The sequence below is a fragment of the Schistocerca americana genome, chromosome 1 (assembly GCF_021461395.2).
Source record: "Schistocerca americana isolate TAMUIC-IGC-003095 chromosome 1, iqSchAmer2.1, whole genome shotgun sequence".
Lineage (NCBI taxonomy): Eukaryota > Metazoa > Arthropoda > Insecta > Orthoptera > Acrididae > Schistocerca > Schistocerca americana.
Window position 1 is genome coordinate 177,113,196 of NC_060119.1, and position 25,461 is coordinate 177,138,656.

General features: G+C 41.6%; 1 protein-coding gene across 1 annotated transcript in view; it reads right to left on the bottom strand.

The window, feature by feature from the left end:
• Positions 1-25,461, bottom strand: part of LOC124613988 (trithorax group protein osa-like) — a gene marked incomplete at its 5' end in the record, with an annotated part of 283,482 nt that overhangs the window by 204,185 nt on the left and 53,836 nt on the right. Inside the window, 3 exons of the mRNA XM_047142819.1 lie at positions 22,443-22,622; positions 23,159-23,199; positions 23,461-23,533. Of these exons, the coding sequence (XP_046998775.1) occupies positions 22,443-22,622; positions 23,159-23,199; positions 23,461-23,533 (294 nt within the window). The remainder of the gene's footprint in view (positions 1-22,442; positions 22,623-23,158; positions 23,200-23,460; positions 23,534-25,461) is intronic.

Sequence of the window (25,461 nt, forward strand, 5' to 3'; positions counted from 1 at the left end):
TGGATCTCATTGCCATCCTTTTATGGCGTACATTCTACGTTAACTGTTGGCGTCAGCAATCTGCAAGATGAGCCGGATTGGGCAAGGATAGATCAGTAAATTTAACTGTTGGTGATGTCCAACAAGGAACGGTCTTGTTGCGGTTTTTAATAGATTTCTCAAACGTATCTAAGCAAAAAGTGGTGTACTGTAATCTGTTTTAGTGTTTAATTATCGTCTCAAGTATAGAATATTCAAATAACTGAGTACTGCATACGGAAAAATAATGTAGTAAAAGGCGACAGAAAAATTTATAGGCCGTACACGTTGGCTTATTCCATGACCCGTCATGAATATACAATATATGCAAGTGTTACATTGTTGCAATTCTCCGAGTATAAACAGCCCTTCATGGATACTCCTCTAGTGTTGAGAGTGGACAATGTGTGTTGTTCGATTATAATGATGCAAAGTTGAAATTTGAAACTTGGTAATAGTATAAAAAATAAGTGCAGATGTCCAATACTTCTACCGACAGTAGAAACGCCTTCGGTAGCCAAGAACTCGATATTACGCACTAGTTTTGTTATTGATGTTGTCAAGTAAACGTATACAGCAACCACAATGTAAGGGGAATGGCAAGTGAGCTCCAACTATGGAGTTGATTTTTTTATTTGGGAATATTAATAGCGTAGTGGTTCGAGAAAATATCTGTAATTTTGAAAAATAGTATTGCCTTCGAATTTCTGAGAGAGATATAGAAGATGATCGTACCTAAGTAGGGGAATGAGTAGATAACACGTTGAATTGGAACCCATGAACGGATACCTACTGTTTCCGTGCTTCAAACATTGGAAAACATCTTGGTAACGCTAACACTTTTACACGTAATTGATTAGGCGTGACCCAGTACATCATTTGTTTTACAGCTCCACTCATTAATAGACAAGAAATTGCTCGTGTCCTCGTTGACGGGATCTCTCCAATGTGATGCAGTAGGGCCCCTTCCAATCCGGGTGTGCCGCGTCTCCTTGGAGCGCCACAGTCACGCCTGCTGACATTGGAGGTACCCTGTACCCTGTCTCGAAGCCGATGCGTAATTGTGGCGAAAATGGTATGCAGTGGAGTCGGACGTTACAGAGAACGATCTTGATAATGGCGACTAACAGCTCTTTCATTACCGTGAGCTACGCCATTCAGAAGGATCATATTGGTGTATTCTGCAAACGTGTACTCAACCATGTTGCTCTAACACTCACAGACGCGCGAATGAGACTCAAACCAGGCCGGAGAGGAAGAATAGGCGTCAAATGACATTAGCCGATCCGACGTAACCACCCCCCCCCCCCCCTTCCCCACCATGACTACCCCGTTACCCCGTTGCGTACCTCTAGAGCAAACATATTTTCAAACGGCTGTAGCACGGAAACGGTACATTTCCGGACAGGGGCTTCTGCTCAAAATATTATGTACTCACTCCCCTCTAAAAGTCCTAGAAGTCAGTAAAGGGTATTTTCTAACATCCTATATCCCCATCCTGAAGAAGCTGTGGCTGCAGCACGGGCTAAACAAGAAAGATAGATGAGGTGTGTGCCATATATGGGACGAAAGGTTGACAATATTGGACCTGAAATTCGTATTACTGAGAATGGTTACGTTAAGGGAGGTGCCACAATTCTAGTGAGAGTACTTGGTGATGCTTTGTGAAAAAAAATACACAAGATATGATTCTCGTTGTGATAACTGCGTTATCAAGGATGTTGAAAAATAAAATAATTTCTTTATATTTTAGTCATAGAATAAGGAGTTACTGTTTAAAGACGAGAGTGCATCGGGCGCATTTCAAAAAATCCTAGTCTGATGGTGGAAGAAGGGTGGCTGTTTTGCTGTCAGTAAGGAAGTTGATGAAACGTATAATACTGCTTGAATCTAGGCATACAGTCATTCCATTCATACATACGATGGACATTCATCAGTTCGTTATTTTATCAGATCAATGGTTAAGCATAGTGGTTGAGATTTTCGTAAGTCAAAGTTGCTCAGGACCCATGTCAGAGCCTAGATATTGCGTCACGTAATTTTACATTGTGACCATAATTAATAACCCAGAAGGAAGAATTCTTGAGGCTGAAAATATTCGGTAGGCTTGGGACTACGTCTGTGTATACTTGTTAGAGGCCACAACGAGTGTCAAATGTTGTATAGAGTATAGTGCAAACTACTCTGAAAACGTAAGAATGTTAGACTAGCAAGCCAAACTACAATTTCTCACTTTGCTTGCTGCAGCTGCATATTTTTGTGGTTCACTGGCAGATCTGTAGCAAAGAGTAAACTGGACATTCACTGCTTGCTTGTTCCCCAGCTACGCGATTATAAATACTCATGTTTGCACCCAATAGTTGTGTTCTCGATATCAATGAACCTAAAACGGAAGATATTTTATTGTATGTGATAACATAATAAACGAAGCACATAGCATTAATTTTGCAAGTAAACGGTACAGCTTTTCCCGTGAGGTATGTACTTCTAGTCACTCCATATTCGCAAATACTCTTTCTAATCTTGTGTCTGTGCATTAAGAAAGTCTTCTCACGTTTTCCAGATATAGGGGATAAGCTAACCATATCCTGTTATCTGAACGTTCGGGCAATGAAACTACACAACACTGACAACAAGCCGTCGCTGATACGTGACGTGTCCATCACCGGCATATTAAGGATTTCATTAGCTTATAATACAGATTTTCGGAGCAAAAAGCTAAGCTCTGCTGCTTCTGGGAAGTTAAATTACGCTGCCGCATATTTGTCGCGCCGAAGCAAAAGAATTCTTATTTGATTAGACAAATCCTCGTAGCAATAAAATTTCTCATTTAATGGAGTTCAAACTGTTTGATGCACGCTGGCGGAGAATTTATAGCCGAAGAAGGATCAGTTTCTGTCGACAGATTCGAACATTATATGCGAAAACTTTATTTGTTAGAGTTGTTTAACAGTTAAATGTGTACTAAATATTTTATTGGTCCCCGTCCGATCGTACGGTTCTTTGATGCAGGCACTCTGCGTAATGCAGATTATTAAATGACGGGCCGGCGTTCCAGTGTATTATTCCTTGTAGCCCCGTAAAACTCTGCTATTTGTTTATGACCGTTAGGGGAAGATTTAGGATCCATCCGTCCGGCAATAAAACGGCAAATGTTGTTCTTTCGGGCGGTGTTTGCGAGTGCTTAAATCGACAAAGGTATTATGTGAGTGGCCTAGGATACCGATGATGGCACTAGAAGGGTACGGAGCGGGGTGTGGGAAGGATTTTCGTTTGCGCAGCAGCTGGGAACCGATAACTATTATTTACTACTATTATTAACTACTATTTACACCGAATTTCTCATTAGTGCAGGCAGATAGACCTGTTAAGGGTGAGTGTTCCACATGTATATTAAGGTGAAAAGAAGATTTAAGGATATACGGTAACTTAAAATTTAACCACTCTCACCTTCGTGCAAAATATTCCGACTGTTAAGTCCAATAATTTTTCCTTCATACCTTATTTCATAATAAAGCGATGGAAGACATGCATGACTGTCAGTGAAGATACATGTTACTCTTAATTTTTGACTGGCTCCCGATGAATGGTTAAGACATACAGTATTCTAGGAAAATGCTTTGCTGTGGTATGTTTACAATATTTTCAGGGTTGTAGGAAAAGTTTATAACGGCTGTATTATAAAACGAATGAAGTGGTGGAGTGATTGGCACACTCGACTCGCAACCGGATTATGCTAGTTAGATATACCGTGCGGCCACACAAATTTAAGTTTTCCGTGTTTCCTCTCAATCGCGCAATGTAAAAATTAAGATGGTTCCTATGAAAAAGACATGGTCGGTTTCCTTCCCCATTTCTCTAACAATGCGAACTTGTGCCCCGGCTCTAATGTCCATGTCGTCCACAGGCCGCTAAACCCTAGTATTTCTTCTTTCTTCCTTTAAACAGTAAATGAAATAGCACGTGAACTAGAGGTTCAAAACGTTACAGGTAAGCCAATTAAGTTACCCTACATTGCTTGGCTGTACTGAAGCTCTAGTAGATTTAATCATTTTCTCAAGTAATAACTTACTTCGTATTTTAAAAAGTATGACGTAAGAACTTCATTTCTTTTCCGTTAAACCAATACGAAAGACCAGATACATCGTTATTAGCGACTGTAAATGAATTACCATCGACAAATATCTCGTATGTTCGATGTTGGTTTATTGCACGGGTGCCAAAGATGATTAGTTAGAGCTGTCAGCGGTGTACATCACATTCGTGGAACGTTGGTTTATCTGACCTGAGTCAATAAGTTTATTGTCGAACACAAGCATCTGAACAAATAGCATTTCGTTTTGGTTATTGCAATACATAATACTCAAGATATGGTCAGAAATATATGTCCTACGCCTTTACACTTATTTTGTGTTCGTAACAATGTTGTTATAGATATAAATCGATGCATTGTTCTACTAAGCGACCACCACAGCATCGATACACCTTTCTAAAAACGTGCTACAAACGTCAGAACTTGGAAGGTTTGCATCAAGTTTAATACACTCCTGGAAATGGAAAAAAGAACATATTGACACCGGTGTGTCAGACCCACCATACTTGCTCCGGACACTGCGAGAGGGCTGTACAAACAATGATCACACGCACGGCACAGCGGACACACCAGGAACCGCGGTGTTGGCCGTCGGATGGCGCTAGCTGCGCAGCATTTGTGCACCGCCGCCGTCAGTGTCAGCCAGTTTGCCGTGGCATACGGAGCTCCATCGAAGTCTTTAACACTGGTAGCCTGCCGCGACAGCGTGGACGTGAACCGTATGTGCAGTTGACGGACTTTGAGCGAGGGCGTATAGTGGGCATGCGGGAGGCCGGGTGGACGTACCGCCGAATTGCTCAACACGTGAGGCGTGAGGTCTCCACAGTACATCGATGTTGTCGCCAGTGGTCGGCGGAAGGTGCACGTGCCCGTCGACCTGGGACCGGACCGCAGCGACGCACGGATGCACGCCAAGACCGTAGGATCCTACGCAGTGCCGTAGGGGACCGCACCACTTCCCAGCAAATTAGGGACACTGTTGCTCCTGGGGTATCGGCGAGGACCATTCGCAACCGTCTCCATGAAGCTGGGCTACGGTCCCGCACACCGTTAGGCCGTCTTCCGTTCACGCCCCAACATCGTGCAGCCCGCCTCCAGTGGTGTCGCGACAGGCGTGAATGGAGGGACGAATGGAGACGTGTCGTCTTCAGCGATGAGAGTCGCTGCTGCCTTGGTGCCAATGATGGTCGTATGCGTGTTTGGCGCCGTGCAGGTGAGCGCAACAATCAGGACTGCATACGACCGAGGCACACAGGGCCAACACCCGGCATCATGGTGTGGGGAGCGATCTCCTACACTGGCCGTACACCACTGGTGATCGTCGAGGGGACACTGAATAGTGCACGGTACATCCAAACCGTCATCGAACCCATCGTTCTACCATTCCTAGACCGGCAAGGGATCTTGCTGTTCCAACAGGACAATGCACGTCCGCGTGTATCCCGTGCCACCCAACGTGCTCTAGAAGGTGTAAGTCAACTACCCTGGCCAGCAAGATCTCCGGATCTGTCCCCCATTGAGCATGTTTGGGACTGGATGAAGCGTCGTCTCACGCGGTCTGCACGTCCAGCACGAACGCTGGTCCAACTGAGGCGCCAGGTGGAAATGGCATGGCAAGCCGTTCCACAGGACTACATCCAGCATCTCTACGATCGTCTCCATGGGAGAATAGCAGCCTGCATTGCTGCGAAAGGTGGATATACACTGTACTAGTGCCGACATTGTGCATGCTCTGTTGCCTGTGTCTATGTGCCTGTGGTTCTGTCAGTGTGATCATGTGATGTATCTGACCCCAGGAATGTGTCAATAAAGTTTCCCCTTCCTGGGACAATGAATTCACGGTGTTCTTATTTCAATTTCCAGGAGTGTATAAAACTGCAAGTTACTTTTCACCAAAATACAAAACTTAACCCACAGAGAGAACAACTAAGTAAAACTGGTATTGGCAGTTGTGCGTACTTTAAGCATTAGGGCATTGAATACTTGGCTCTAATAAAAAATAAAAGTTGTTTAGATTGTTTGTAAACAAATGAAACTCGTTTAATTTTCTGCCACCATGTTAAAAGGTCAAGTGTGAACATGTATTTACTATGCGTAAGAGTAACTACGAGTCCGTGAAACGACTCGGTACCTGTTTTTAAAGGTCCACGTAGTTCAAGACCTGTAGATCTGGTGCGAAAAATCAGGCATTATCGTGAATATTTTTTACAACACAGTCGTTCCATGATCTGTAAGAAGTGCATCATGGCGCACAATGACCAGTTAGGTGGCAGAGATAAACTAGAATTGGACCATAATCCAAAATCCATAAAACAACGGGGAACTGCCCACATCTTCAGCAATAAATCTGCTTGATGTCCACGTTGGGCTGGAGAGTTGCCCTTGATTCATAAGAAACCCTACTAAGTGACTCCAACGTGTAGATAGACGGTCTTATAGAAGAAATCATGGGAGTCGTAGCTGTGATACCCAGAAGCGACAGCGGCGTCACTGGCGATGTGTTTGCAATAGGGCAGAACTCAAAATATGGTATGAGTGATACCGGCACATTGATTATTTGCCCGGTTTATGTCCGTAAGGTTCTCTGAGACGCGTGTAGAAAGGGAAATGTATCTCATAACAAAGCTAAGTGTCAGTTGTTAATCGATTTACACCCACCTTTACGTTTCACATGGTACAGTCTTTGCTGTTTAAGTACCTCATTAGAACGCAGCATATACCAGATAATGAAATGCACCGTTCATGTGTACGTACAGAAATTGTAAAATGTAAACTTTCGCAACCAGAACTGTCAAAATTAATGAAATGTTCCGGGTTATTATGCCTCCGCAGAAGGGGACGAAACGTTCGGTTTTAAGGTGAAATCCGTTCGTGCACGACATAATAGCCCCGAACATTTTATTAATTGTATGTACAGAATGTCCAAAAAAAAAAAAAAAAAAAAATTACGTTTTGCTCATCACGCTGATGTATCACTGTGTCGTGTAACTTTCGTTGTACATTCTTTCGTGTGTGAAACATTTGTATATCGTGTACTTGAAGATGAAGTGAAATGTCGTGTGGCTAAGGCCCCCCGTCGGGTAGACCGTTCGCCTGGTGCAGGTCTTTCGATTTGACGCCACTTCGGCGACCTGCGCGTCGATGGGGATGAAATGATGATGATTAGGACATCACAACACCCAGTCCCTGACAACACAACGCCCAGTCCCTGAGCGGAGAAAATCTCCGACCCAGCCGGGAATCGAACCCGGGACATTAGGATTGACATTCCGTCACGCTGACCACTCAGCTACCGGTGCCGGACTGAAGATGAAGTAAAAGCTAGACTTTTTTGTTATTTAAGGGAAAATATTTTTTCAACATCAGCTGTATGTATTTGAATTTGTTTTTGACCGGTTTAGGTTATTTGTATGTTTCGCGACATTGTTAAATTATAGTTATTTCAGGCAATACACTGGATTATCGTAATATCTGATATGCTGATGTTTCGTCTATGAGAAGCATACATTTTTGATCCAATGGCCTTATAATTTTTCTTTCACTGAAGATGTTTGAAATATATTTATTCTTGACCGATTTCTGTTATTTTGGCCATCATCACTGGAAGAAAAATTATAAGCCTGTTGAATCAAAATGCATGTTTCTCATAGAACACACATCAACATACCAGATAAGATTTAAAAGTGTGGTGAAACACACACATAACCTTAACCGCTCAAGAATAAATCTAAATGTGTACAGCTGACGGCAAAAACATGTTTTTTACAAATATCTTACACCTGTCTCCAGTTACTTACAAAACTTATTAATTTTTGTTGTTGTCTGGAAGACGTAATGTATAACCACCCACGGAACTATGCCAGACTGACAGTCCTTACGCGCTAAGCTCTAGTTCCTCTCTCCTTTCTCATAAGCTGTCGCTCGACGCGCTCCGATGGAAAGTAGGTCAAAGCGTACTCTTACTGGATGATTTTTATCGAAAAACTTACACAGTAACAACACCCGATAACTTGACTTTTTATAATGTTTTAGATTACATTAACTGTGATTTTTGTTGAGTAAATTTGGAATGATGTTGATTACGAAGTTATTAAAACTAATTTCTCAAAGCAACTTTACGTAGTTCCTGAATGTGCAGGCAGTAGAAGAGACATGTAATTCGTCTAGACTCATAATATATAACAGTATTACTGTAAAGGGAATCATAATTGTGGAATTCTTGGTTCAAATCCCGAAATGATAGCTATGTTGTAGTCTCTACACAGGCTTCGGTAAATCCAAGTGTTGCTGCTTCCACCAGACTAATGAAACAGGATGGTTGGTGCCCGATTTGTAATGATCTCTCTTTAGATCGAACTACAACACACACAAAGACACACACACACGCTCGCGCACGCACAGCAGTTGAGAACACACACACAAATCGGAGAACAAGGAGGTGACTGAGAAAGATCCTTGGCTAGAAGTCAAAGCATGGTTTGCACACGATAGACAAGCATACGGTTGTCTTTGGCGGCTCGTGGGAGAGTAATTTTCTTAGGTGTTTATAAGTACTTGGTGTTTTCTGTGGTGGTCAGTTTTCTCTCCTTATTTAACAGTACACTGTAAGGATATAGGGGCGTTTACTGATTAGAATTATAATAGGATATGTGAATGGTTATTCAAGTTACATAATTTGATAAATATTTTCATACCGAAAGCCCCAGGGTTTGAAACCAGTAGCATCCAAATTTAGTTGAAGATACGTTTCCGTGTGAGATACCATGTTTTCTTCCACCGGTCTAAAGAATGTAGGACGGAAGCTCGTTGTTACATTTTTAGCTCTAGTGTTGCAGAAGGCAGTGTGAGGCAGGTACAGCAGCAAGTTGAAAAATCATCATGTCGAATGGACGTTACCGCTGCCGTTCCGCTTCCAGAAATAAAATGAAATCATCGTTTGGCCTTATTAGCCGACAGAATGCGACTGAAACCGTCAACAATTCTACGTCACGAAATCTTCCGGACTCTTATTGCTGAGTGTTTCGAAGATTGCAGCGCTTAATTAATAGCGCGAGGAATAGCTTGTTTTTTTCTATCACAAGGTTTAGTATGCAGGAAAGGGTTTCCAGTTAGCTAATGTGTACTAATATCGGAACTGGTTAAATTTCTTCTTAAGCATACCTGATTTTTCTGCGGAACTGTTCTGACACGTAACCAACAGTCTTATTCACTCTAAGGATATACAGCGAGTACTGACTACAGTTTTCGACAGGCCAGTCCGCGCTATGTAACTAATTTTCTGAGACATGTTGCAGTACTTCGTCATTTTCCAGTACAGTAAATCTAAATTTCTTGTGACTAGGGCCTCCCGTCGGGTAGATCGTTCGTCGGTTGCAAGTCTTTCGGTTTGACGCCACTTAGACGGGGATGAAATGATGATGATTAGTACAACACAACACCCAGAAAATCTCCGACCCAGCCGGGAATCGAACCCAGGCCCCTTAAGATTGACATTCTGTCGCGCTGACCACTCAGCCACGGGGGGCGGACTCCAGTACAATGTGTACCCTTCATCTAACAGTGCGTGGCTCGTGAAGTTCATATGCAAATACAAGCAGGAACATGATGATGTTTATATAGAAATGTTTCTGTTATAAACTGTAGCAACAATGAGGCAAGTAGTTCATATGCAAATACAAGCAGGAACATGATGATGTTTGTATAGAAATGTTTCTGTTATAAACTGTAGCAACAATGAGGCAAGTAGTTCATATGTAAATACAAGCAGGAACATGATGATGTTTATATAGAAATGTTTCTGTTATAAATTGTAGCAGCAATGAGGCAAGTATTTTGTTGTCCAAAATGTTTTATAAATACCTGTAGTCGATTTTCCATCCATCTGAATCGGAACAAGGAAATATAGTCCCAGATGATGAGAATGTCTCTTGTCAGAATTCACTCACATCTTCAAGAGGCATTTTCCAGCCTCACGCATTCTCATCCGAGTGACACGTCGTGTACCATGACTCATTAACCCAGAAGACCGTCTCCTTCTTCATGGTGGAATGTGTGGGTATTTGCACCACTCCAAGCGACATCTTTCCCATTCGTTCCTTAAAGTGGCTTCTGTACATCAGCCCCAGTAGAGTTTCTCATCTCTCTACTGATTGTTGTATTGCTAGTTTCTATGTCCGAGATACACCAGAAGATCTCTTCAGTACCGGGTAAAGTTCTTCATGGTGTGTGACCATGTCATTACTTAAAGAAAACCAACCAATGTTATGTGTAGATCCCATCAGGATCACTATATAACATTGCAGATGTTGGGGACTATACTGCGTCTAAATTGAATGGACGTTTCATCATGTAGAGCGGAAGTGGACAACCTCCAGGGGATCGTAGTTTGTTCTCAAGCGCCACGTGCTCGCTATATTACATGTTTTGTAGATACGAACAGGATCTTGTAAAAAGGCATGGTTTGCTACACGCAGGCAACACAGCTCGCCCTTTTCGTTATAAACTGTCAATCTGAAAGATATTTTTATTCAAGTTGTACTCGATACCTGCTCCTCCTCCTGTCACGTGAAAAGTGCTTTGTGGTAAATCATCGTACGTTGTTTGTGTGTTAGGAAACCTGAGAGGTTATCAGTTTCAGAAAATTATTAATTAGAACATAAGAATGAGAATCGTTGTATTATAGAATACAAAAAAATTGAGGAACGACAGTCGCTACTCAAGCCAATAAGAAAAGATAACTTTCTCTGCCATTCTAATGACAAAAGATTGTAGGTGCAAGATTAAATAACACCCCTGACATATTAATGTTGTGCTGCTGACATACTCTAATTTCAGCTGTGTTCAAAGTGATGCCCTTACTGTAGAAGAGTCATGAGCTGGTTAAAAGGCGAAGCCTTCGTTGGCTTCCGCGGGATCGCACCGCAGATTAGCAAGTTTCCAGCAGATAGACGCGTCTGGTAATTAATTGCTACTTGAAACACATTTCTGCGGACGCAGGAGATAAAATTAATGCAGAAACAGCACAAATATCAGTAAGCTGAGACGCTTCCTTTCTTTTTGTTTCCACATCATTAACGTTCTGAGCTCTTACGAAAAGGTGCTTCGTAATCGGCGTTACTTTTCGTAGTCACACTGATGTTCTTCTTCCTGATGTATTTGCTTGACAACGTTAAAATATCTATCGATTTGCACATAGCGCAAACCAATTTTAGACAAAGCGCTGCAATTGATGTGGCACCATTCTTCTATTATTGGATCTCATACATATTTAAAAAAAAAAAAAAAAGGCAGCAGGCAAGCTACTGGCGATACTACATTTATCATTGTTTCAGGAATTCTGTTGAGTTTGCGGTGTACGTTAGTAAATATCATTATTCGTTTGATGACACTTGTGTGAGTTATAGTTATTTCAAAGCCTCTGCCTTCATAACAAAATGTGTGGATAATATTTCCCATATTTGTTTTTTTCGATTTTTCTAAGCGAATTCTAGTTATAACCTTGTACAAAGATTTATCATTTTTTTATTTCACATGCTGTATTTATTACAAATACTGTTTTTGCGCTTCGCAACAATCAGCGTACCACAAGCATAGGGGAATGAACAGGTCAAATTACTATGAAACGCCGGAACAGTGGTGTCGCTTCGAATGAGGATTTCTAGTGTTACATCTTATTAGCTAGGCGACAATCTTATTAAAAAGTAGTTCCGATTTGGTATAAGACTGCGTCTTTAATCGTAGACCACATTATTCCAGTTCTTTTTCAACTTTTACAAATAATCATAAAACTGTTTTAATTGTTCTTAAACCTTCGTTCATACCTGTACATTTAGAAAAACTGAATGCAGTTAGAACGTTAACGCAGTCGGATGTTCTCTTTTCGGTGGCAGGGCTCTAGCAGTTTATATGTGGAGAATCGAGCATAATGGTGCAGTCCTTAGAGTCACTATGTCCCGTTAATTCATCTAGGTTGATTTCATGGTACAAACGAGTAAAGAAAAATTTAAAAAGTGTTGTTTCATAAGTGTACCAGTTCTTCATTATTTACATTTGTACATTCTCACTCTATTGATTGAGTAACTTGACCTTTTATTAGAGGATGTTTTACTGTCTTTTTTTCCATTAAATAACACAACTGTTCGCATCATGAATTGCTTAGCAGTAGTCTGCATTACCTCATTCCCGCTTAGCACATTGTTGTTGTTGTTGTTGTTGTGGTCCTCAGTCCAGAGACTGGTTTGATGTAGCTCTCCTTGCTACTCTATCCTGTGCGAGCTTCTTCATCTCCCAGTACCTTCTGCAACCTACATACTTCCGAATCTGCTTAGTGGTTTCATCACTTGGTCTCCCTCTACGAGTATTACCCTCCACGCTGCCCTCCAATACTAAATTGGTGATCCCTTGATGCCTCAGAACATGTCCTACCAACCGATCCCTTCTTCAAGTTGCGCCACAAAATCCTCTTCTCCCCAATTCTATTCAGTACCTCCTCATTAGTTACATGATCTACCTATCTAATCTTCAGCATTCTTCTGTAGCACCACATTTCGAAAGCTTCTATTCTCTTCTTGTCTAAACTAGTTATTGTGCATGTTCCACTTCCATACATGGCTACACTCCATACAAATACTTTCAAAAACGACTTCCTGACACTTTAATCTATACTCGCTGTTAAGAAATTTCTCTTCTTCAGAAACGCATTCCTTGCCATTGCCAGTCTACATTTTATATCCTCTCTACTTCGACCATCATCAGTTATTTTGGTTCCCAAATAGCAAAACTCATCTACGTCTTTCAGGGTCTCATTTACTAATCTAATTCCCTCAGCCCCCCCATGAACCATGGACCTTGCCGTTGGTGGGGAGGCTTGCGTGCCTCAGCGATACAGATGGCCGTACCGTAGGTGCAAACACAACGGAGGAGTATCTGTTGAGAGGCCAGACAAACGTGTGGTTCCTGAAGAGGGGCAGCAGCCTTTTCAGTAGTTGCAGGGGCAACAGTCTGGATGATTGACTGACCTGGCCTTGCAACATTAACCAAAACGGCCTTGCTGTGCTTGTACTGCGAACGGCTGAAAGCAAGGGGAAACTACAGCCGTAATTTTTCCCGAGGGCATGCAGCTGTACTGTATGGATAAATGATGATGGCGTCCTCTTGGGTAAAATATTCCAGAGGTAAAATAGTCCCCCATTCGGATCTCCGGGTGGGGACTACTCAAGAGGACCTCGTTATCAGGAAAAAGAAAACTGGCGTTCTACGGATCGGAGCGTGGAATATCAGATCCCTTAATCGGCCAGGTAGGTTAGAAAATTTAAAAAGGGAAATGGATAGGTTAAAGTTAGATATAGTGGGAATTAGTGAAGTTCGGTGGCAGGAGGAACAAGACTTTGGTCAGGTGACTACAGGGCTATAAATGCAAAATCAAATAGGGGTAATGCAGGAGTAGGTTTAATAATGAATAAAAAAAATTGGAGTGCGGGTTAGCTGCTACAAACAGCATAGTGAACGCATTATTGTGGCCAAGATAGACACAAAGCCCATGCCTACTACAGTAGTACAAGTTTATATGCCAACCAGCTCTGCAGATGATGAAGAAATTGAAGAAATGTATGATGAGATAAAAGAAATTATTCAGGTAGTGAAGGGAGACGAAAATTTATTGGTCATGGGTGACTGGAATTCGTCAGTAGGAAAAGGGAGAGAAGGAAACATAGTAGGTGAATATGGATTGGGGGGAAGGAATGAAAGAGGAAGCCGCCTTGTAGAATTTTGCACAGAGCATAACTTAATCATAGCTAACACCTGGTTCAAGAATCATATAAGAAGGTTGTATACCTGGAAGAATCCTGGAGATACTAAAAGGTATCAGATAGATTATATAATGGTAAGACAGAGATTTAGGAACCAGGTTTTAAATTGTAAGACATTGCCTGGGGCAGATGTGGATTCTGACCACAATCTATTGGTTATGAACTGCAGATTGAAACTGAAGAAACTGCATCAAGGTGGGAATTTAAGGTGATGGGACCTGGATAAACTGAAAGAACCAGAGGTTGTAGAGAGTTTCAGGGAGAGCATAAGGGAACAATTGGCAGGAATGGGGGAAAGAAATACAGTAGAAGAAGAATGGGTAGCTCTGAGGGATGAAGTAGTGAAGGCAGCAGACGATCAAGTAGGTAAAAAGACGAGGGCTAATAGAAATCCTTGGGTAACAGAAGAAATATTGAATTTAATTGATGAAAGGAGAAAATATAAAAATGCAGTAAATGAAGCAGGCAAAAAGGAATACAAACGTCTCAAAAATGTTATCGACAGGAAGTGCAAAATGGCTGAGCAGGGATGGCTAGAGGACAAATGTAAGGATGTAGAGGCTTGTCTCATTAGGGGTAAGATAGATACTGCCTACAGGAAAATTAAAGAGACCTTTGGAGAGAAGAGAACCACTTGTATGAATATCAAGAGCTCAGATGGCAACCCAGTTCTAAGCAAAGAAGGGATGGCAGAAAGGTGGAAGGAGTATATAGAGTGTCTATACAAGGGCGATGTACTTGAGGACAATATTATGGAAATGGAAGAGGATGTAGATGAGGACGAAATGGGAGATAAGATACTGCGTGAAGAGTTTGACAGAGCACTGAAAGACCTGAGTCGAAACAAGGCCCCGGGAGTAGACAACATTCCATTAGAACTACTGATGGCCTCGGGAGAGCCAGTCATGACAAAACTCTACCATCTGGTGAGCACGATGTATGCGACAGGCGAAATACCCTCAGACTTCAAGAAGAATATAATAATTCCAATCCCAAAGAAAGCAGGTGTTGACAGATGTGAAAATTACCGAACTATCAGTTTAATAAGTCACAGCTGCAAAATACTAACGCGAATTCTTTACAGACGAATGGAAAAACTGGTAGAAGCAGACCTCGGGGAAGATCAGTTTGGATTCCGTAGAAATGCTGGAACACGTGAGGCAATACTGACCTTACGACTTATCTTAGAAGAAAGATTAAGAAAAGGCAAACCTACGTTTCTAGCATTTGTAGACTTAGCGAAAGCTTTTGACAATGTTGACTGGAATACTCTGTTTCAAATTCTGAAGGTGGCAGGGGTAAAATACAGGGAGCGAAAGGCTATTTACAATTTGTACAGAAACCAGATGGCAGTTATAAGAGTCGAGGGGCATGAAAGGGAAGCAGTGGTTGGGAAAGGAGTGAGACAGGGTTGTAGCCTCTCCCCGATGTTATTCAATCTGTATATTGTGCAAGCAGTAAAGGAAACAAAAGAAAAATTCGGAGTAGGTATTAAAATTCATGGAGAAGAAGTAAAAACTTCGAGGTTCGCCGATGACATTGTAATTCTGTCAGAGACAGCAAAGGACTTGGAAGAGCAGTTGAACGGAATGGACAGTGTCTTGAAAGGAGGATATAAGATGAACATCAACAAAAGCAAAACGAGGATAATGGGATGTAGTCAAATTAAATCTTGTGATGCTAAGGGAATTAGATTAGGAAATGAGACACTTAAAGTAGTAAAGGAGTTTTGCTAGTTAGGGAGTAAAATTACTGATGATGGTCGAAGTAGAGAGGATATAAAATGTAGACTGGCAATGGCAAGGAAAGCGTTTCTCAAGAAGAGAAATTTTTTAACATCGAGTACAGATGTAAGTATTTGTATGGAGTGTAGCCATGTATGGAAGTGAAACATGGACGATAACTAGTTTGGACAAGAAGGGAATAGAAGCTTTCCAATTGTGGTGCTACAGAAGAATGCTGAAGATAAGGTGGGTAGATCACGTAACTAATGAGGAGGTATTGAATAGGATTGAGGGGAAGAGAAGTTTGTGGCACAACTTGACTAGAAGAAGGGATCGGTTGGTAGGACATGGTTTGAGGCATCAAGGGATCACAAATTTAGCATTGGAGGGCACCGTGGAGGGTAAAAATCGTAGAGGGAGACCAAGAGATGAATACACTAAGCAGATTCAGAAGGATGTAGGTTGCAGTAGGTACTGGGAGATGAAGAAGCTTGCACAAGATAGATTAGCATGGAGAGCTGCATCCAACCAGTCTCAGGACTGAAGACCACAGCAACAACAACAGTTCCCTCAGCATCACCCGATTTAATTCGACTACGTTTCATTATCCTCGTTTTGCTTTTATTGATGTTCATCTTGTACTCCCCTTTGAAGACACTGTCCATTCCGTTCAAAGTGCTCTTCCAGGTCCTTTGCTGTCTCTGACAGAATTACAATGTCATCGTCGAACCTCAAAGTTTTTATTTCTTCTCCATGGATGTTAATTCCTACTCCGAATTTTTCTTTTGTTTCCATCACTCCTTGCTCAATATACAGATTGAATAACATCGGGGGTAGGCTACAACCCTGTCTCACTCCCTTCCCAACCACTGTTTCCCTTTCATGCCCCTCGACTCTTATAACTGCCATCTGGTTCCTGTACAAATTGTAAATAGCCTTTCGCTCCCTGTATTTTACCCCTGCCACCTTCAGAATTTGAAAGAGAGTATTCCAGTCAACATTGTCAAAAGCTTTCTCTAAGTCTACAAATGCTAGAAACGTAGGTTTGCCTTTCCTTAATCTAGCTACTAAGATAAGTCGTAGGGTCAGTATTGCCTCAGGTGTTCCAACATTTCTACGGAATCCAAACTGATCTTCCTCGATGTCGGCTTCTAATAGTTTTTCCATTCGTCTGTAAAGAATGCGCGTTAGTATTTTGCAGCCGTGACTTATTAAACTGATAGTTCGGTCATTTTCACATCTGTCAACACCTACTTTCTTTGGGATTGGAATTATTATTTTCTTCTTGAAGTCTGATGGTATTACGGCTGTCTAATACATCGTGCTCACCAGATGGTAGAGTTTTGTCTGGGCTGGCTCTCCCAAAGCTGTCAGTACTTCTAATGGAATGTTGTCTACTCCCGGGGCCTTGTTTCGACTTAGTTCTCTCAGTACTCTGTCAAACCCTTCACGCATATCATATCTCCCATTTCATTTTCATCTATGTCCTCTTCCATTTCCATAATATTGTCCTCAAGTACATCGCCCTTGTATAGACCCTCTATATACTCGTTCGACCTTTCTGTTTTCCTTTCTTTGCTTAGAACTGGTTTTCCATCTGAGCTCTTGCTATTCATACAAGTGGTTCTCTTTTCTCCAAAGGCCTCTTTAATTTTCCTGTAGGCGGTATCTGTCTTATCCCTAGTGATATATGCCTCCACATCCTTACATTTGTGCTCTAGCCATCCATGCTTAGCCATTTTGCACTTCCTGTCGATCTCAATTTTGAGACGTTTGCATTCCTTTTTGCCTGTTTCATTTACTGCATTTTTATATTTTCTCCTTTCATCAGTTAAATTCAATATTTCTTCTCTTACCCAAGGATTTCCACTAGCCCTCTTCTTTTTACTTGCTTGACCCTTTTCTGCCTTCACTGTTTGGTCTCTAAGAGTTACCCATTCTTCTACTACTGTATTTCTTTCCCCGTTCTTGTCAATCATTCCCTAATGCTTTCTCTGAAACTTTCTACAACCTCTGGTTCTTTCAATTTATGCAGGTCCCATCTTCTTAAATTCCCACCTTTTTGCAGTTTCTTCAGTTTTAATCTACAGTTTATAACCAATAGATTATGATCAGAGTCTACGTATGCCCCTGGAAAGTCTTACAATTTAAAACCTGGTTCGTAAATCTCTGTCTTACCATTACATAATCTAACTGAAACCTTTCAGTGGCTCCAGGCCTCTACCACGTATATAAACTTTTTTAATGATTCTTGAACCAAGAGTTATCTATGATTAAGTTATGCTCTGTGGTGAACACAACCAGGCGGCGTCCTCTTTCATTCCGTACCCCCATTCCATATTCACCTACAACTTTTCCTTGTCTTCCTTTTCCTACTGTCGAGTTCCAGTCACCCATGACTATTAAATTTTCGTCTCCCTTCACTATCTGAATAATTTCTTTTATCTCATCATACATTTCATCAATCTCTTCATCATCTGCAGAGCTAGTTGACATATAAACTTGTACTACTGTGGTAGGCGTAGGCTTCGTGTCTATCTTGGCCACAATAATGCGTTCACTATGCTGTTTGTAGTAGCTTACCCGCACTCCTATTTTTTAAATTCATTATTCAGCCTGCTCCTGCATTACCCCTATTTTATTTTGTATTTATAACCCTGTATCCACCTGACCAGAAGTCTTGTTCCTCCTTCCACCGAACTTCACTAATTCCCACTGTATCTATCTTTAACCTATCCATTTCCCTTTTTAAAATTTCTAGCCTACCTGCCCGATTAAGGGATCTGACATTACACGTTCCGATCCGTAGAACGCCAGTTTTCTTTCTCCTGATAACGACGTCCTTCTGAGTAGTCCCCGCTCGGAGATCCGAATGGGGGACTATTTTACCTCAGGAATATTTTACCCAAGAGGACGCCATCATCATTTAACCATACAGTAAAGCTGCATGCGCCCAGGAAAAATTACGACTGTAGTTTCCCATTGCTTTCAGCCGTTCGCAGTACAAGCACAGCAAGGCAGTTTTGGTTAAAGTTGCAAGGCCAGGTCAGTCAATCGTCCAGACTGTTGCTCCTGCAACTACTGAAAAGGCTGCTGCCCCTCTTCAGGAACCACACGTTTGTCTGGCCTCCCAACAGATATCCCCCTGTTGTGGTTGCACCTACGGTACGGCTATCTACGTATATCGCTGAGCCACTCAAGCCTAGCCACCAACGGCAAGGTCCATGATTCATGGAGGGGCTTAGCACATTATATGTATATTAACTGTTCACATTCTGGCGTAAGGAGAGATAGTCGTTATGAACTTCATTGTTGTATTGGCTCTAGATTGATTTTATGGGACAGCATCATAATTATACTTTGGGGATTCTGATATGATCTCCAGTCACATGTACTGATCTTGTCCCAGGTTTTCAGAAAGTGCTTAATATGATGCTAATTTTCTACGACTCTTTAGGTCACAGACCTCAGCTGACAATTCGATCTATCAAGTTGGAGTCTACGATGTGCTGTATTTTTTATCTTTCTTAATTTTTGAAGGATAACAGTTTAAGGAGGCACCTTATTAGCACGAAGCTATCGATTAAGTTAAATGTGGTTTGACGAGTCGTAAAGAAATTTGATGGACCCATAGTATAAAATCCATCCAAAATTAATTTTACGCAGTTTCATCATGTCACAGCACACTTGTTCTGACGATATTTGATGGAACTTAAATTATTAACAAGTAGCCACAGGATTTGAAAGCCAAAGACTGGTACTACTACGTTGACATGCTGCTGTAAAAATAAGATCATTAATAATAATAATAATAATAATAGACTACAGGTAAAAAAACAGTTGTATAGCTACATAATTAATAACACAAATGTAAAACGAATATGGATTAGGGCACAATTGGTCGCATCGGGGATGTTCAATACTGAGCTGTATCTGCTCCCTACTGAGGCACAACGTAATGAAGTTTGACGTTTTCTTCGTTTTCTCCTTCCCAACACCATTTCAGCAGTCTTTTTACGACAGGAGATATAAATGAAATGTATTGCGTAAGGTGGCGATTTCAGTTTCTGAACGAGGCATTTAAATTAGCATAGAAGACCCTCAATGGAAGTTACTCAAAGAAAGAACATAACTGTATGTCAGCTACCGGCGAAGACAAGACAGCTCAGAGTATCAGTACGTTGTCCATACGAACAAGTTGCAGAGTTTATACTTTATGAGATCTCTCTCTATACAATACTAGGTACTAGTCGAGCTGAGAGGAGATTATATCGAAATGTCTAGTAAGTTATCACGTATTGTGCTTTGTCCATTACCTCATTTTACAGAGTAATACGGTGGTGAAGTAAAAAGTTCCAGTTGTAGCACAATGTACAAATCTGTGTGAGTGATGTAAATATAAAAAGAAACTCAGAATAATACACAAATTTGTTTGTCTAGTCTGTAATCGTGAATGGAAATTAAGGAAAAGAAATGTACTTATTCTCTTCCTGTTTAAGTCTGGGAGAAGTGCATTAACACCCAGATTAATTCTTCGTTTAGGAAAAGGGAGTTAATCTTAACTGAGTCACAAGTCTTGGAATAAAACCGTTCGCACTTTCAATTACGTCTTCACCGAAGAATCAAAAATTGTAAGCTGAAAGCTAATGAAGTACAAACGGTAACAATAGACAATGAAGATGTGGAATCGAAAATGAGAAGGTGTATGTCTTCGATATTCATCCGTTTCCTTACTCCTCCATCCTCTCCTGATCGGCTGCTTCATCCGTTGATAGGCTTCTGATGAGTGTGCTGTTCTTATCTTTACCTTCGCTAATATGTTACTAGCCTGAACTGATGTAGTGTTTCTTTCCCCTACAGACCCCTTCACGGAATTTGCGTGTAGTAAATGATCTGATGCCGTTCCTATTTCAATTTTGAGAATTTTTTGTCAAATTTCAAGCGCTAGAATAACCTAGATATTCACTGCGCTGTACCTTCGTTCACTTGGCTACGTCCGTATTCGGAACTACTGTCTATAAAATACCGATAAAGGTCTACTCTTTGAACTGAATGCTGATCGAAATAGAATTATTATCACGCAAATATCACAGTATAATAATCAAATCTAGGTTTTCGCGTAAAAGGGTGTCAATTTCTACTGTCGTACAGTGTGTAACCTTCTCGGTTATTTGTAAAGTTCCATCCTATACTCGAAGACGATTACTGTATCGTATCTAGTTCCGCAAGCAACATGATTCTCTAGTTTTTACCGCAAAAAAAAGAGCTGTCTGATACGGTTATGCCGAGCGGGATTAGCTGAGCGGTCTTGGACGCTGCAGTCATGGACTGTGCGACTGGTCCCGGCGGAGGTTCGAGTCCTCCCTCGGGCATGAGTGTGTGTGTTTGTCCGTAGGATAATTTAGGTTAAGTAGTGTGTAAGCTTAGGGACTGATGACCTTAGCAGTTAATTCCCATAAGATTTCACACACATTTGAACATTTTTTTGATACGGTTATATTTCACAAGAAGAGGTGTTGTTGAGCTTTCATTGCTAGGAGAAAAAGAAGAAATTGATGACACATTGTCTCTAAAAAGGTTGCAGGTCGTATATAGCCCCAAGCCGTAACACTTGTTTGACAAAGTGCCGTGTAATATCAAAGACATACCTCTGGAGAGCGTTAGTTCTTTATTTAAGATCTCGTTAATGTATTTTGAGATCTTATTGCAGGGGAATGTAAACCCAACAAGAAATTAATAACATTAGTAAATTCACTTTTATGCAGGACCAGAATTTGTTCACGCTTCCACCTCTAATTGGAGCAGCTATGGAGTCTAGTTCAGGGGTCTCCAAACTACGACCCGCGGGCCGAAACTGGCCCGCGAGGGCCTACAAACTAGCCCGCCTTAGCTGGGCGGACATCCCCGGTATCCGGCCCGCCAAATATTTGACGTGGTACCTATACTGCCAACAATTGAGTTTCGAGGGCTATCGCGACCAGTACACCGCGACATTGTCGGAGCTCTATCTTTACAAAGCGGAAGGTCATGGTTAAACTTGTGGCTATCCACAATGAACAGACAGATCGTTCTCCGTGCGATAGTGGAATAAAAAGAACGGTTAACAGACTAGTTTGGCAAAAATATTTTAAGTAAAAAAATTCTTTGCATTTTATTCTACTCACGAGTCTGGTGCAAGACTTTCAAATGGACGCCACTTTGGTGACTAGATGTAGATGTAGATGTCATTATGGAAGACGCTTCTTAAGCGAGGTTTCACTTTCTTTTGATTACCTTGTAAAATACGTCTTGCAGTAATAGTGTTGCTAACAATGATTTTGAGATTTCGTTAACTTTGCAGGACGCTTTCGAGAAGAATGTGCAGTGACATACTTTTTGGTCGGTGAAATTCGTCAGAATAAAATACGCCAGAATTTCGGTCAGATACGTCCACCAATCAAAATTATGTAATTAAATAAAAATCGTAGTTCGTTTCAGTGCTAGCTATTCCCACATCCTTAGATTTTTGCGATTTCATCTTTCCTTTAGCCTTACATTACGGTGATCATGGAGTGCTAAGGTGCTTTAATCCCACTTGGTAGGTCTTGGCCCTTATGACTTCGTGGAGGAGTAAATGTGGCCCGCGGACTAAAAAGTTTGGAGACCCCTGGTCTAGTTTGCACTAAGCTTTGAGCTGTAGCATTATTTACGTGTTTATCGAGTCACGTGAGTTGCGGTCCCGTTTCACGCAGCGAACTCAAGACTTGCGACCGCCGTAGTCGACCCCCGATGCTACCAAAGGCGGGGCCGCAGACTCACCTGGGGGCAGGCGCTGGTGGAGCTGCTGCTGCTTGCGGCTGAGGCGCGCCGCCAGCCGGGAGGCGGCGGCCAGCGGGCAGCCCGACAGGCTGCGGTGGGTGTTCCGGTTGGAGCTAACATGGCCCCGCCCATTGCAACCGGGGGTGGGGCATTTCAGAATTGTCTCATGCATCGCCAGGACTATACAACAGAATCACAAGGAGGCCCGCTTGAGTATACAGTCGACCTTTATAACCGGCGAAAGAAAAGAGAAACAGAAAAAGAAGGGCGGGTAGAGAGTAAAACCATAAAGAAAATAACGACAGTAGCAGTCTATTGATTGCAGCAAACTTGGCGCTCGTAACGGCGCAAGTTTGAAAGTGAAAACTCGAAGGGAAAGTTCGAAAAACACATTTTATTTCCATATTAGTTGAATACGAGTCGTGCGCGTGGTGCGAGGGGGGAAGACATTACTCACAGATGTTTTATGGGTGAAAGGGGAGAAACGGGAGTACTTTCAAAACAATCACGTTTCCGTGTAACAACGTAAAGGTGTATATACTCAACCTGACCTTCAGATTCTATTGCATGCCCACACGAGAAGCAAAACAAAGTGGTTTCTGGCTAAGTCACTACTGAAAGCGAACGAATGAATAAAATATAAGCTAGCTCTCTACCCCGCAAAGAAAACCAAGGGAAGCGATAAACAAGCGATTACATAGGTAGAGGACACTTACTTTCAGGTGTCACCTTGTCTTTTCTTGGGCATCCGGATAAGCTGCATGTAAGAGAGAGTACGTCTTTACGTAAAAAGTGAACGACTGAATGTAAACTTTCTTTGTTTTCCACAAACTAATAGTTTCAACGTGAAAATATTAAGCAATGTATCTGGAGTAGAATCCCCTATTAAAAATACTGAAACAAAACCATTTTGCTCTCCACAGTCTCTGGCTGTTGGCATTTACATGTAATATAAGTTAACAAAAGAACACTGAAATGTTTTTATAGTATGAATAAGGAGTGAAGCAGCCCTACTGACCTGCGATGGTGCGAGTAGAGTCCAGTGACGTGACCTTGCCCCGTGCAACCAGGCGTAGGACAGCGGCTACCCTCTGAAAATAAAAAAAACACCATTATCATCTAGCGCCTCCGCACTGATAGTCCCAATTGGTACTGGCACGGAAATCATTGCAGGGACTTTCTTCGGTTTCCCTTTTCCTTTATTTCATACGACACTCAGTTACGTAGATTGTATCGGCTAACTTGAAAGACACTTCCGAGAAGTTTAGAGAGTACCACATTGCCGAGCAATTACATTTTGCTGTAGGAGACTGCAGTACCACTTAGGTAGAATTTATAAGAGAAGAATGTAAACTCAAACTATGCAAGTGCAGCTGTCCCGTTAGACTTCCGGTGTTGCGTATGAATCTATTTTTCCCAGTGAATTAACTTACGAAGAAAACTGGTGACGGCTTTTTGTCGTTCGTGAGGCCTTGTTACTGTTAACATACAAATGTCAACGTGAACAGTCTACGTACAAGCGTGCTCGCAGATAGTCACTAATGTACGATTAAAGTGGGTACTCTTACCGGAAAACCGAACACCACTACGGTTTTAAGAACTTTATAAATTAAATTTCAATTCTTTATCGCCCATTTTAGTGCGGCACATAATTATTTCATAATATTACGGGAAGAACGCGTTATTCTCATTCATTATCAACAGCCAAAGTTCATGTTTGATTCCTTGTTCGGTACTCCTTATTCCAGTCATTTGATCTTAGTGTTTGCCAACATTGTCGCAAATGCTATATAAAAAGCTGCTATCTGTTAATCACAATATAACAAGTCCTACATTGATTCGCCATCACTGATAGTACAATGGCTGGTACAACAAATTGAAATTTGATTGTTCATTTGGGAACATTCAGGAAGCAAAAAACTAGAGAAACATTCCTTCACGGAACATCACCTACTAGTGAAATGTTTTCCGTCTGGAGTAGCAGAAAGCGCTACTTGAAACTGAACGAATACTGGCCGGCCGGGGTGGCCGAGCGGTTCTAGGCGCTACAGTCTGGAACTGCGCGACCGCTACGGTCGCAGGTTCGAATCCTGCCTCGGGCATGGATGTGTGTGATGTCCTTAGTTTAATTAGGTTTAAGTAGTTCTAAGTTCTAGGGGACTGATGACCTCAGATGTTAAGTCCCATAGTGCTCAGAGCCATTTTTTTTAACGAAGACTAGTAAATCAGTGATGATAACAGTGGTCGGACGATTATGTTTAATTACCAGAATTTATTTTCTCGTGATATATGACAATTTTATGTTTCGATTTGACGAGATTTATATTAAAAATGCAGTTGCCAGTTTGTTGTTGATGTGGTCTTCACTCGAAAAAACTGGTTTGATACAGCTCCCGCTCACCTTTTAATGTATCCTGTGCAAGTCTCTTCATCTCCACGTAAATACTGCGACCAACATCCAGTTGAAATTGCTTACTGTATTGAAGCCTCGGTCTCCATCTACAATTTTTATCCCGCACTTTCCTCTGTTACCAAATCAGCTACTCCCTGATGCCTAAGTATGTGTTTATCAACTTATTCCTTTTTTACCCAAGTTGTACGACTGAACTATTTTCTCTCCCAGTTGAGTACCTTCTCATTAGCTACACTGTGTAATAACGTACTCCTCAAAATTCTTCTGTCTCACCACATTCAAAAGGCTTATATTGTCTTCTCCTATCTGATGTTTTTTCCCCTTGTTTCACTTTCGTATAAGGCTACACTCCAGACAAACGCTTTCAGAAAAGCTTTGCGGTCTGTCACAGATATATGTGTTTGAAATGGCTGTTTCAAACTGTTGACGCAAGCTTCTTTGCATATGTTGTTTTCCCGAAGCGGTTCTCCAGTAAAGGCTGCAAATGATCAACAGTGTACTTATGATCCGTCTTGATTGCAAAATTTTTATTCATATGACCGGTTTCGGTTCATCTTGAACCATCTTCAGATGTGATATTTCGGTTACAGGAGTGACCCGTCCAAA